We start from the raw sequence: 14,625 nt of genomic DNA on the forward strand, positions 1-14,625 counted from the left end.
AGCATCAGAGTCTTTTCCAATGAGTCAACTCTTCGCATGAGGTGGCCAAAGTACTGGAGTTTCAGCTTTAGCATCATTCCTTCCAAAGAAATCCCAGGGCTGATCTCCTTCAGAATGGACTGGTTGGATCTCCTTGCAGTCCAAGGGACTCTCAAGAGTCTTCTCCAAAACCACAGTTCAAAAGCATCAATTCTTTGGTGCTCAGCCTTCTTCACAGTCCAATTCTCACATCCATACATGACCACAGGAAAAACCATAGCCTTGACTAGAAGAACCTTTGTTGGCAAAGTAATGTCTCTGCTTTTGAATATGCTATCTAGGTTGGTCATAACTTTCCTTCCAAGGAGTAAGCGTCTTTTAATTTCATGGCTGCAGTCACCATCTGTAGTGATTTTGGAGCCCAGAAAAATAAAGTCTGGCACTGTTTCCACTGTTTCCCCATCTATTTCCCATTCTATTCTAATAAAACTTTATTTATGGACATTGACATGTGAATTTCATAAAAAGCTCACATGTCACAAAATTTCATCCTTCTTTTGTTTTTTTTAAAACCGCTTAAAAATGTTAAAACTATTCTTAGCCTATACTACATAAGCTGAACTTGGCCCAAGGGCCATAGTTTGTGGACGGACAGGTTTGAATACAAAGAGGCAGAACTCACACGATGTTTGACTGGGTGCACATGACAGAGAAGGAAAAGAAAAGAATGGAGGAATCTGCTGGGTTTTTACCTGAGCTGCTGCCCCAGAGTCCTGGGGAGATGAACTCACACCCCCTTTAATGTTCTTCACTGTGCCATAAATCTAACCACCTGGCACTGAGGTTCAAGATCTCATGGACAACTTCCCCAGCCTTGCCTCTGACCACCATCCTTCACACACCCTGCCTTCCAATCAAGAATGTTTCCAGTTTGCAGGCTCTTGTTCACACACCTACAATACCCTTCCTCTTCTTTCCTCTGTGTCCAAATTCCGTGCATCCATCATAGGCTGTGAAACCTGTCCCACAGACTCCTCCAGCTCTCATAAGAGGAAGGACCAGGATGCTGCCCGTCTACATCTACCACTCCTATTGCTTTGCTCAGCCTCTGTTTGCATTTTAGGTGCAAATATTCACATCTCAGGTCTCTGACCTAAGTATAAGAACCAAAGGGATAGATCTGTATTTCATTCATATTTTTATATCCTCCCATGGCCAGCCCCTTTCAGAACTTACTGGATTTATTACACTCTGTAGGCACTGAAATTTTTATTAAGATATTTAAGGAGACAAGTGTGAAGGTGTGGAAACAAGAAGAATTACACATATCCCTGAATGAGATGCTGGGCTGGATGAATCACAAGCTGGAATCAAGATTGCCCAGAGAAATATCAATAACCTTGGGTATGCAGATGATACCACCTTAATGGCAGAAGGTGAAAAAGAACTAAAGAGCCTCTTGATGAAGGTGAAAATGGAGAGTAAAAAAGCTGGCTTAAAATGTAACATTCAGAAAACTAAGATTATGGCATCCAGTCCCATCACTTCATGGCAAGCAGATGGGGAAAAAATTGGAAACAGTAAAAGATCTTATTATCTTGGGCTCCAAAACCACTGCAGATGGTGACTGCAACCATGAAATTAAAACATGCTTGCTCCTTGAAAGAAAAGCTATGACAAACCTAGACAGCATATTAAAAAGCAGAGACATCACTTTGCTGACAAAGGTCCATATAGTCAAAGCTATGGTTTTTCCAGTAGTCATGTATGGATGTGAGAGTGGGACCATAAAGAAGGCGGAGTGCTGAAGAAGTGATGCTTTCAAACTGTGGTGCTCGAGAAGACTCTTGAGAGTCCCTTGGACAGCAAGGTGATCAAACCAGTCGATTCTAAAGGAAATCAACCCTGAATATTCACTGGAAGTACGGATGCTGGAGCTGAAGCTCCAGTACTTTGGCCACCTGATGTAAAGAGCCAACTCATTGGAAAAGACCCTAATTCTAGAAAAGATTGAGGGCATGAGGAGTAGGGAGTGACAGAGAATGAGATGGTTGGATGGCATCATTGACTCAATAGACATAAGTCTAAACAGACTCCACGAGATAGTGAAGGACTAAAGTCTGGCGTACTGCAGTCCACAAGTTAACGGAGTCAGACATGACTGAGCAACTGAAGAATAACAATTGAATGAGAAACCTGGTTTCTTGATATAGTAGTAATAATCTTTTAAAGGGCAATTTTTTTTTTAGAAACTTAAAGTTTTTGAAAGTTACCATAACATTTTTTATTCTCACTAACAATATCTAGGGGCTTCCCAGGTGGCGTTAGTGGTAAAGAACCTGTCTGCAGCAGACCCAAGAGTTGCAGGTTCCATCCCTGAGCCAGGAAGATCTTCTGGAGGAGGGCATGGCAGCCCACTCCAGTATTCTTGCTTGGATAATTCCATGGACAGAGGAGTCTGGCAGTCCATGGGTCGCAGAGTCAGATATGACTGAGCAACTTAACAGGCATACACGCATGCCTGCAGTAATATCTAAGGCTTTCTATTTTTCCACAATCTTGCAAACATTTGTTTGTATCTGTCTTTTGTTTTGTTTTTGACTTCCAAGTGACATGTGGTATCTTAGTTCTCAGACCAGGGATGGAACTCATATCCCCTGTAGGGTGTAGGGTCTTAACCACTGGACTGCCAAGGAAGTCCCTAAAGGACAAATATTTAAAACAGGAATCATCAGCAATAAGTCAGAGGCTATACAGCACCTTTATGTGTGTGTTAGTTGCTCAGTCGTGTCTGACTCTTTGTGACCCCATGGAATTCTCCAGGCAAGAATACTGAAGTGGGTTGCCATTCCCTTCTCCAGAGGACTTTCCCAACTCAGGGACTGAACCTGGGTCTCCTGCATTGCAAGCAGATTCTTTACCACCTGAGCTACCAGGGAAGACCACAGCACCTTTATAACTTCTCTTAAATCTTTCTATTAGTTCCTCTACCCTTCAACACCATATTTATATCTGAATGAAAGTATTTTGTTGAAAGACTGGCATTGAAGATCCCTCAGGCATTCAAGCAATCAAAATGCTCAGAACCAACTTAGGAAACAAGTAAGCATCTCACTCACCGAGAGGTGTTCCCGACCCGTGTCAACAACACCTGTGGGAAGGGTTCCATTACTTTTGTTTGTGGTGTCCCCAATGTCATTTGCTGCGGTCCCGTAATCTTAAATTGGAGAAAGGGGAAAAAGAAGGAAGCATGAAGTTGTCTTTAGGCTGCAATCAAACATGAGCCACAGTAGAATTCAGAACAAAGCAAGACAAATCACAAGCTTCCAAACCACTGACAGTGTGGCTGGGGAGAAACATGACACCTCCCCACCTTGGTTTAAATTCACTGTAAGACTGTGTGATGTCAAAATTGTATTCAAGTCAGATCTTTACATCTTTGCTTTGTTGGTCAAATTCCAAACCAGGTTTAGGATTTTTCTCTGCACATGAAGGTTTTTATTATATAAGTTTGTATATAATATCAATATATTCCTTTTTTGATAAAGTATTTAATGAAAATACAAAAAAAATTGACCATATAGAGTCATAGATTTATAGGCCTAGAAGAGTCTTTGGAAATCAAGTCTAACCACCAGTTTTACAGCTGAAGAATGAAAGCTCAGAGATGTTACTAGTAATTACTAGTCTTAAGGTCAACTGGCAAGAAGGCAACAGAGTCTAGAAATCAGACCTGAAATCAGCAGCACTGATTTCTGGACATCTTACTTATTCACTTAAAATAGAATGTGGACTCAGCACTGAGAGCAAACTTGGGTCCACATTTGAACTTTTAAAAGAGTTCTGAATTGCCAATATTTCAGTTGCAGAATTAATGTATAGGGAACTTCACCAACACAACACTTAGAATTGTGAGGATATGTTCTCATAGTTCTCAAATGTAGCTGCTCCTTTGGATCACTTTTAGCCTACATGGATCAGGATAGAAATAAATGATTTTTCTGTAGGGAATGTCTTTATTAATAATATTATATATAAAGTCATAAAAAGTTTTAGTAAACATTACAGACAATGTTGTTTATAAATGGTTTGTATTTTTATTCTAAATAGATATGGTGCCTTCAATTTCCATCCTGAACAACCAACCTCATTAAGCCAGCCCCAGCTAATCTTCCCTTGGTAGAAATATCATGCTGGCCTCAAGGCAACCAATTTAAATTATATTCTTATTAGCAGAGTGTTCCTTTGAATGTGAATGAAAATTAACAGAAACAGAATTTATTTTCGATCTGTGGCTGTTTCATTCTTAACTGCAAAACTATATTCTTACCATTTTCATTTTGAAAATATTAGAATTATTAATATTTCAAACACTAGGAGATATCATTTATTTGCTTATTTTCCCTGTTCATATTATATCCAGCTACTCATGCAAAATTAAATCATTAAAGTATCTACAGTTTAATATAACAACATTTTAGGCCAAATATTCAAAGTGTGATCTGCGTCCAGTGGAAAGATGACATTTTTAGAGACTTAAAATTATTGGAAAGGAGTTCAAAACATAATTTTAAAATGGAAAAATCACAATATAATTTCTCTGTGATACAATTTGACGTACTCTTTCTTTAAAACATATCAGAACAAATAAATATAAAAATACACAAATTACATCCACAAAATCACCCAAACCACAACAGCCTGGAGGAAATATGGCTTAACATGCATAAAGCAAGAAAACACAATTTAATTCCCTAGACAAAATTAGCTCAAGTTAAATATACACACATAAACACAGAAAGGATCATTTTATATTTAAAATGCAAATTATTTTTACATTAAAAATATAAATATACACATTTGTCAAGCTGTGCATCAGAATTAAAGAATAGACTATTTTATAGAATAAATATGTAAATGCAACATTTTGATAAATGTAACTTTTTATCAATTTTAAATTTCAAACCAAGTCTTGAAATTGAGCCTGCCATTTTCCCAAAAGAAGCCTCCTGGTCATGAAGGTGGTTTCAAAACTATTAACAATGGATTCTCATATGTAGTAAAATGACCCTGGAATTCAATTAAAACAGCAAAGGAAAGATGAGCTATTTGGTAAGCTAATACAGTGGACAGTTTGATTCTCTTCTTCCACATTCTAAAAGTAAAAGTGTTAGTTCCTCAGTTGTGTCTGACTCTTTACAACCCCATGAACTGAAGCCCTCCAGGCTCCCTGTCCATGGAATTCTCCAGGCAAGAATACTGGCATGGGTATCCATTCCCTTCTCCAGGAGATCCTCTCAACCCAGGGATTGAACCCAGGTCTCCTGCCTTGCAGGTAGATTCTTTACCATTTAAGAGAGATCCATTTTATTTAAGGGAATTTATTCCTCTAGGAAAGTTGATCTAAACTCCAGGGGTGGATCTATTTAACCAAGGGTTAAATAGATTTTTGCCACCAAGGCAAAAATGAACCATGACCCAACTGAGTCCTGAGTCAGAAACAGGGAGGGTTTGATGGAGGTCTCTGGGAAAGTTCTTCTTCTGGAACAATTTCATAAGTTCCTCCCTTTCTCCCATCAATGTGAATGACTCATTTTAAGACCATAAAAGAAACCAGCCTTCAGTGAAGCCAGCACAATGGGCAGAAGGGTGCAGAGATGGGGAAAAAAAAACACTGGATTCCTGATGATATGGTTGAGTTGCTGGTTTCACCAACCTTAAAACATGCCTCGCCTTTGAGGTTCCTGTCTCTGAGCCAGGCTTTTTCATTATATAAGAAACATAATTTTGAATTGGGTTTACCGTCATAGCCAGAAACTGATACACCTCCCTTTTCTTGGTAGTCAAGGCTTTTAAACAGGTAATTAGTTCCCAATTATGGAAACAAAATGTCTGTTACAGCGGAATGGATTTACTACTTCCAAGAACAAGCATGAGAGAGAAAACACTATTTACAGGCATTGTAAATATCAAGGGAAAACAGCCATCAATACCGAATGATTTTTGAAGTATTATTTTGGCCTAAGTCATGCTTGAAGTGTATATTTAATTGAGCTTAAAGTTCTTCTTTCAGTTGATTTATTACATTTTAGACAAATATTTTGAAAAGATACAAAATACAGACCACATGATAGCTACCTTCATAAATTACATCAGGATAATTTGGATTTGCACCTAAAAAGCAAAACAAAACAAAGATATCTTATTAAGTATGCATTCAAAGTTAAAAAATTACTAACTAAGCCCACTAAAATTGGCTAAATACATATTGAAGGTTTTAAATTGAATAGATTGTTTTATAGGTAAATAAAATCTGAAATTCTAGGTTTGCTTCTTGTTAACCTTGTTGCTCTTCCCAAGCCCACAATCCCTGTCTCTATTCCAGAAAGGCAAAGAAAAGGGCAAACAAAAATTAAATATCACTTTAATGAGAAAAAATTCAACCATCAATGAACTATGATCACATTTTTTGCTGTTTCTATTAAACACTTGATCAATTTAATTGTAATTTTGGTATTTTCATTCCAGAAAAAGATCACTTCGGATCCACTTTGATTATTCTCTGATGACTCAGGGTTTGCTTTCAAACTTTGTTTTGGCAGGTCCATTTGTATTCACAAACACATTATTAACCAGCCTGGATGATAATACCTAAAGTATAATTTTTCTCTGCACTTTGTCTTGAGGGACATTTCCAAGACAGAATAACCCTTTTATTACCCTAATATAACACAGAAAAATAAATGTACTTTCTCTACTGAGGTTACAAAAAATGTTATGTCAAGAAAGAAATTCAAGAGTATACCATTGTTTTTGGATATGTCTTTAGTCACCAAAATGGTCAGAATATTCTGTTTTAAAATATTTCTAAGAAAATTTGCAAAAAAATTTTTTTATCTTTTAAAAATCACTCTTAACAAGAACAGGTGACAAAAAAAAATTTGCTACTTATTTTTCAGTCAAAACTATTGAAACTATAGTATCTGTATGAAGGCCTGCTTGGAATTAAAATCAAAATTTGATGTAACATTTAAGTGATTACAAAATGAATTTCCAAAGTCACTTTCTATGCTTTTAGTCTTTCTTCACTGTGTGAAATATAAAATGTGTAAACTATAAACTTTACTTGATTCTCATTTCATTTCTGAACTCTTAGCAGAAAAATACTTAAAGTCAGTGAAACTTGAGCCTATTTTCTGTTTTTGTAGCTCTTAGTAAATAATCAAGATTAATCTAAATGAAGAACCAAATAAAAGTGGTCCTAATATTCAAGCCAGAATTTCAATACGGTTCACCTAGAAGATACCTATTTTAGCAGGGGAAAAAATAGGGATATTACATACTGCTGTGCAGTCTGTGCTTTGTACAACTCTAGGGGGCGCCCTTAAGACTGTCATCAATGTTAATGGAATCACCTGAAATTGTGCAGTGCACAACCTGTACAGCCACTTCTGATGACCCTATGTCAATTCATGCAAAGTCATCATTCCAGTCATTTTCAATTATATTTTGAGTTTTATAATCCCAAACATCATTTCAAAATAGCTTTGAGTTACAAAATATCAATAGACATTGTCAGAATTATTTGTAGCTGATACAACATTCCTGAGAAGGCTCTTGAAAGTGACCCGGCAGGTTGAAGGGGAATTCAGTGAATAAAGCAAGGGAATATCTCAATGGAAGCTCTGGGAACGTCATTAACAGGGCACCTGCCCATCCTCTGAAGTCCTTTCTCTTTGCAACATCCTTGGACCTACCTAATGACGTCCCCCCAAAGTTAGGATTTTCTACCACTGCTGAAAAGGTTCTATAATCCCAAGAAAGAAAATCATTTTTTGCACTGCCCGGTAATCTGTTACTTTTTTTCTTTTGTTTTTAATTTATTTTAATTGGAGGCTAATTACTTTACAATATTGTAGTGGTTTTTGCCATACATTGACATGAGTCAGCCATGGGTGTACATGTGTTCCCCATCCTGAACCCCTCTCCCACCTCTGTCCCCATCCCATCCCTCAGAAGATCCCATTCTGATCTTGTCCCACTGGTCTCTCAAAATACAATCTGAATCTGCAAGGTGTCTGCCCACTAGAGTCTGCTTCTCACTTCTGGACCTCACTCTAGGTCTCCAAAGCCCAGAATTTTCTCACCATGGCCCTGCACAAACTTCCTAGGACTGGTAAGCCCCTCCCCTCCAACTATCACCTCCAGGGGGCCATGCCACCAGTGTGAGCACCCTCTGACACAAGACCCAAGGAGGGGTGAGGAGTGAGTGTGAGCCAGGACAGGTGGGCTGAGGTGTCCACATGCACACCCATCCCCTTCATATAGCTCTCACCATATCACCAGAAGCCCAGAGCAGGGGCCATGACCAGGGACCAGCTCTACTGAAACCACTCTGCTCCCGCTTGGAACTCCAAGAGTCTGAGAATTCGACCTGCAAACCCAGGCTTCCAGGTCATTGTAAATATATATTTGCCAAGGTAACAGAATGTACTAAGTCACTTCAGTCATGTTCGACTCTGCGACCCCATGGACTGTTGCCCTCCAGGTTCCTCTGTCCATGGGATTCTCTAGGCAAGAATACTGGAGTGGGTTGCCATGTCCTCTCCAGGGGTATTCCCTACCCAGGGATCGAACCTACATCTAGTATGTTGCAGGAGGATTCTTTACTACTAGTGCCACCTGGGAAGCCCAAGGTAGGAGAATAGAACTTATTTTTTTTTATTTAACAAGTCATTAACTTGATTATATTTCTTAAGTATTTGGATTGAAGTATGTGGACCCTCACTTGTACTAGATTAAACAACCATCTAAGATGGCCTGAGGTCAAGGATTTTAAGTTTTAAAACTGGGACAGTTCTGAGCAAATCTGTGCAGTTTGTCCAGGATGGGGGCCTTCCCTGGACATAGGAAGTGCTAAAACTGGGACGAGTCAGTCACTCTGATTTCTTCTCATACCCTCAACAACCCCACATGCAGTCACCACCTGATTCCATCAGAAAGTAAAGAGGCTCTATGGATTCAGAGCCAGATTTATCTAAACTACACATGAATGAACTTCATCATATATGACTGATATACAGGTGTATTCAGGCTCATCACAGAAAGGGAATACCCAAACTCATTACTCACACAAAGCCCTGCTGCTGCTGCTGCTGCTAAGTCACTTCAGTCATGTCTGACTCTGTGCAACCCCATAGATGGCAGCCCACCAGGCTCCCCTGTCCCTGGGATTCTCCAGGCAAGAACACTGGAGTGGGTTGCCATTTCCTTCTCCAATGCATGAAAGTGAAGAGTGAAAGTGAAGTCACTCAGTCGTGTATGACTCTTAGCGACCCCATGGACTGCAGCCTTCCAGGCTCCTCCATCCATGGGATTTTCCAGGCAAGAGTACTGGAGTGGGTTGCCATTGCCTTCTCCACACAAAGCCCTAGGAAGATTCAAAATGTTGAATCAATTCAATATAGCAAATGGGTACAGAAAAATGGGATTTGGGATGGGATCAAAAGGAAATAGGTTAGCTCAGAACCTGGAAAACAGGTCCTTTTCCAGACTTTTGATTCATATCAGTGCATGGCATTTCTACCAAGTTCACCAGCAAAACCATGACGTCAGGTCTACACATTCTGAAAAGCACTATATTTTCCTTGTTTCATTGTCCCAGATGCATGAGAAGTATTGTCACTTTACTTTCATTGTCAGAAATAGCCAAATTTAGCACAAGATTATGAAACTCACAGAAAGACAACATAGGAGGAACAATTTTTTTTTTCCTCCCTACCATACTGTACTATGTCAGATGAGGATTTGCTCATCAAAAGAAAGAAATGTCTCTTCCTGTACAAAGGTTTAGAAGACCTGCTACACAGATGGATGCACAGACCCAGACTTTACAAAATGCTAGGGTCACATTACTCCAGCTGATCCCAGCTTAACAAGCATATTATTTTGCTTCTGGCAACTTCTGAGTCAAGCTAAGCTTCAATGATGTTTACATGCAAATAGCACAGTAGCTATTAAAGTTGAAAGTCACACAGTCGTGTCCGACTCTTTGCAATCCCATGAACTGTAGCCCAGCAGGCTCCTCTGTCCATAGAACTCTCCAGGCAAGAGTACTGGAGTGGGTTGCCATTTCCTTCTTCAGGGGATCTTCCTGATCCAGGGATCAAACCCGGGTCTCCTGCATTGCAGGAGGATTCTTTACCATCTGAGCTACTAGGGAAGCCCCTAGTAGCTATTAACATCATATTAAATGCAGAAACAGGAAAAAAATCACCATTTCCTTTTCAGACTTTTGGCAATGGAAAAATTTGAAGATATCTGCCATTTTAAAGCCTAATTTCTCACTGGTTCCTTTTATTTAGTTTAAATTTATTCACTATGTATCATTATAAAGGTGGGAACCACTGTTGGAGATAATCAGTATTAAAAAGTGAACGAGAAAAGATAAACACAGGATAGGAGGGGAACAAGTCAATGAAATGCACTTGAGTAATGCGCTTGTCGTGGAGATTTGCAAAGGGTTATGGTTCCTTGAACCAGGGTCTCCTGCATTGCAAGAAGATTCTTTACCATCTGACCAATGGGAAAGTCCCCGAGAGAGAGAGAGAGTCATGGTTTCTTGAGGGCTTCCCCAGTGGCTCAGTGGTAAAGAACCTGCCTGCCAAAGCAGGAGACGCAAGAGATGTGGGTTTGACGCCTGGGTCAGGAAGATCGAGGAAATGGCATCCCACTCCAGTATTCTGCAGGGGAAATCCCATGGACAGGGGAGCCTGGAGGGTTATAGTCCATGGGGTTGCAAAGAGTTGGACATGACTGAAGCCACTGAGAACAACATGGCATGGTTTCTTGAAGACTATCCTAGTAGCTCTCATCAACTAAGAAATCTCAGACAGAAGCAACAGAGGTGGGCTCAAGCTCTAAAGCTTCATGTTGGGAATCTCCAGAATAAAATATGGACTTCCTGGGACTCCCTTAACCCACTGGCATTCCAAACAAGCAGCAGACCGTTCTCTACCTCCGCGGTTCACTCCAGTGTAGAAGCCACAACTCTTTCCCAACCAAAACAAGATAAGTGCCCATGTCTGTTTGTCTGATGTTCAAGTACTATCTTCTGAAGTGTTTGTTGAGTACCTCCAGGCAATACACTCACTAGTACCTTGTTGCTGACCTAAGGCCTGCCTGTTGTCAGAAATTATGGGAAGAGAGTTAACAGGTCCAGAGTGCAGCCTGAAAAACCCCAAGTGAAAAAGAACCATGAAGATTGTATTACAACCACACATACACTCCTGACAAAGCTCTGTGTTCAATGTGCCATGTCTGCACCTCCAAAAGATGGACCCTGAGGACATTTAAGCTTCTAAACATGGATAACAGAATCACTTCCTCCCGCAACAGTATCGAACCAATGTCGTCCACCATTCTATTAAGTCCACGCTAAATAGCTCAATGTGAGGGCCTATTTATTTCTATCTTCTAATCTCATTTATAGCTCATGAGTAAATCTTACGACTTTGTATAAACCTTCATGAGTAAATCTTTATGATTTTTTAACTGCAAAACCTACTGTAAAAAGAAAAACACATTTGCAGGATTAAAAAACTTGGGGGAAGATAGGTAGCCTGACCAGAGGGTTCACTTTCCATTCTGCTCTAGAGATAAAAATAATAGCAGAGATCAGAAGACACATCTGTTTCTTTCCTTTAGGCTTCTTGTCTCTAACGCTTAAAAAAAATTTTTTTAAGACGTTCAATTCTTTTTGCAGACTCTCTTTAGTGTGATTTTTTAAAATATTTCAAAGGATTCCATATGATAAAGGAATAACAAAAGATTTGTTCTTTTCAAACAAACTTTCCTTTGCTTTGTCAACAGTGTTTTCTAACTCAGGGCAGACCACCTTTTGAATTCCAGAGCCTTCTCTCATCCCTCTAAGAATGGCAGGCGGAACTCAGGGACCAAAAACATCAGTGGTTCAGACATCTGGGTCCTTTTCTGGCTGAATCTCTACTGTGCCTGCAGCACTGAGAGCCTCTTCCCTTTTTCTACAACAAAGGAGTCTTCCATCTGACAGAAGAGGATAATAGCATTGGCTTGGCAACTCCTCAGGAGCTTCAGGAGGCATAATTAATTAACATTAGTCCTCTTGAGACAAAAAGAGCTATTTAAGTATAAATCTTAATTATCATGATTATTATGAGTCTATAGCAGAACCATACCCTTCTCTGTTTTTAAGGCAGAAAAGCAGGCAAAACTTTTCTGCCTTTCACTCCCAGGACAAGACATGGGTCCTGACAAATGGCCTTAAGAATAAGTAGTAGGGGTGGGGGGCTTTATATTTTCTGAATGTATAACATTTGGAGAAATTTCCTCACCCTACATTCTTTGGCCTAAGTACACCAAATCTAAATCTGCCAGTTCGAGGGCAATTCTAAGTGCTGTAGGGAGAGCTAGTTCATCCAGACGTCATGAATCTTTGGATAAAATGGCACAAATGAAAAGCTGTGGGGAAAGCTCTTCCAATATTTATAGTTTGCTTCTGACGCACATTTTGCATAGGAGACAACTGCTCCCGAATGAGGCAGCATAAGTCACTAACTCCCACTGCTTGTGTGAATGAGCATTCTTGAGCTGTGACATTCTTCCTGAATGAGTGGGCCATAGAGACACTCTTTATGTACCGCCTAAAGAATGGAAAGCTTTAAAATCTGTGTATTTTATCATCTAGCACTCTGGCTAGGTTTGTTCCAAGTCTAAAGCATTCATCATTCGGGTCATGATTTCAATAAGAGAATCTACTCTTAAACAATCAATGTGTTCATGTTTACAATAATACCTGACCTTGAATGTTCTTGGAACTTGTGCTTTCTAATCAGAAGATGCTAGCAAAAGCTCCAGGTTTCTTCCACATGGCCTCACAAGCAATCTCTCTGCCGTGAATTTCTACTTAGAATTCTGCTTAAAAGGGCACCCTCTCCACTTCTAATCTCCACTCAGTCTCCACACACATTCATGTTCATGAAGCAACTTTTCTATATGTGGGACTGAATTCCAGTGACAGCCACATAATGGATCAATTTTATCTTAGACAAGTCTTATTTTTGACCCATAAGCTAAATAGGATACAGAAGACTCTTTGGAGAATCTGCAGATAGCCCCTTGCTTTCTATGCGTGTGCCTGCACCACCATCTCTACTTATTCACTCTCCTAAGCCTCCTTAAGTCATCATGTTATTGTTGTTGCTTAGTCGCTAAGTTATGTCCGACTTTTTTGACCTCATGGACTATAGTCCACCAGGCTCCTCTGACCAGGGAATTCCCCAAGCAAAAATACTGGAGTGGGTTGCCATTTCCTACTCCAGGGAATCTTCTTGACCCAGTTATCAGACCTGAGCCTCCTGCATCTGCTGCATAGGCAGGCAGTTTCTTTACCACTCAGCCATCCCAGAAGCCCTGAGCCATCCTGCTTTTGGGTAAACCCAATCAGAGTGCTTCTCTGTGCAACAACTACCCCATGTTTTTATTATTCCTAGTTAATACCCTTGGACAGTCAGTGAGGTAAGCTCAATGAATGCCTGAATAGTCCTTCCAGTGTTCACACTGCCCCTCCCCAACCCTTGCCAGAGTTTGCAAGGAAGAAGTAAATGAACTGCCTTCACTACTCAAGTGTGGTCCATGGATTTGCAGCACCATCTGGGAGCTCATTAGAAATGCAGATTGTCAGGCCCTTCTCCAGATCATGGAATCAGAATCCGCATTTAACAGGATCCCCGGGAGATCTCATCTCTCATTAAAGGCTGAGAAATCCTGATTTATAATTCCTTGGCTAGTGTGACCAAAGTCAAAAGACCCCAGTGTTCATAGAGGATAGTACTTTTTCAGTGAAACATAGAGTAAACCTGAAAATAGCATATCTAAATATTGAGGGGGCTGAAAAACAACTGCAAAAATGTTAGGGGTAAGGGCAAGAGATGTGTTTGTCTCTAGAGGCATATCTCTGGGTCCCACTGCAAATGGGAAGGTGAGGGGAGAGAGCTTAGACACCTGAGGCAGCTTATATTATATTATACACCCACCCTCTCTAGGAACCTAACACTGACTCAGTTTTCTCCTAAAAAGGCCAAGTCTAAAAAGCTCCTGTAGTCAAGTGACAGAGTCTGGGGGTCCTCTTCTCTGGGCAAGCCCAAGCCCCCAGATAAGTGAGGACAAAGCCAAAGCTGGGATGAAGCAGTTCTGGGCAGCAAGTTTCTTCCTAAGACTGGAGAGCATAGCACTAGAGAGGTGAGGATGGGCACACTAGGGAGGTGAGGATGGGCGCACTAGGGAGGTGAGTGTGGGCACACTAGGGAGGTGAGTGTGGGTGCACTAGGGAGGTGAGGATGGGCGCACTAGGAAGGTGAGGATGGGCACACTAAGGAGGTGAGGATGGGCACACTAGGGAGGTGAGGATGGGCACAATAGGGAGATGAGGATGGGCGCACTAGGAAGGTGAGGATGGGCACACTAGGGAGGTGAGGATGGGCACACTAGGGAGGTGAGGATGGGCACAATAGGGAGATGAGGATGGGCGCACTAGGGAGGTGAGGATGGGCACAATAGGGAGATGAGGATGGGCGCACTAGGAAGGTGAGTGTGGGTGCACTAGGGAGG

At 40.6% G+C, this 14,625-nt stretch overlaps 1 protein-coding gene across 3 annotated transcripts in view; it reads right to left on the bottom strand.

Moving 5' to 3' along the window:
* The window catches only part of NTRK2 (neurotrophic tyrosine kinase, receptor, type 2), a 406,992-nt gene that overhangs the window by 316,277 nt on the left and 76,090 nt on the right, over nt 1-14,625 (bottom strand). For all 3 annotated transcript variants that reach the window (XM_010840046.1, XM_010840047.1, XM_010840048.1), the window contains exons 9-10: nt 6,118-6,153; nt 3,099-3,196 (exon numbers count right to left, since the gene is read on the bottom strand). In XM_010840046.1, coding sequence (XP_010838348.1) covers nt 3,099-3,196; nt 6,118-6,153 — 134 coding nt within the window. The remainder of the gene's footprint in view (nt 1-3,098; nt 3,197-6,117; nt 6,154-14,625) is intronic.

Source organism: Bison bison, unplaced genomic scaffold (assembly GCF_000754665.1).
Source record: "Bison bison bison isolate TAMUID 2011002044 unplaced genomic scaffold, Bison_UMD1.0 scf7180017864141, whole genome shotgun sequence".
NCBI classification, from domain to species: domain Eukaryota; kingdom Metazoa; phylum Chordata; class Mammalia; order Artiodactyla; family Bovidae; genus Bison; species Bison bison.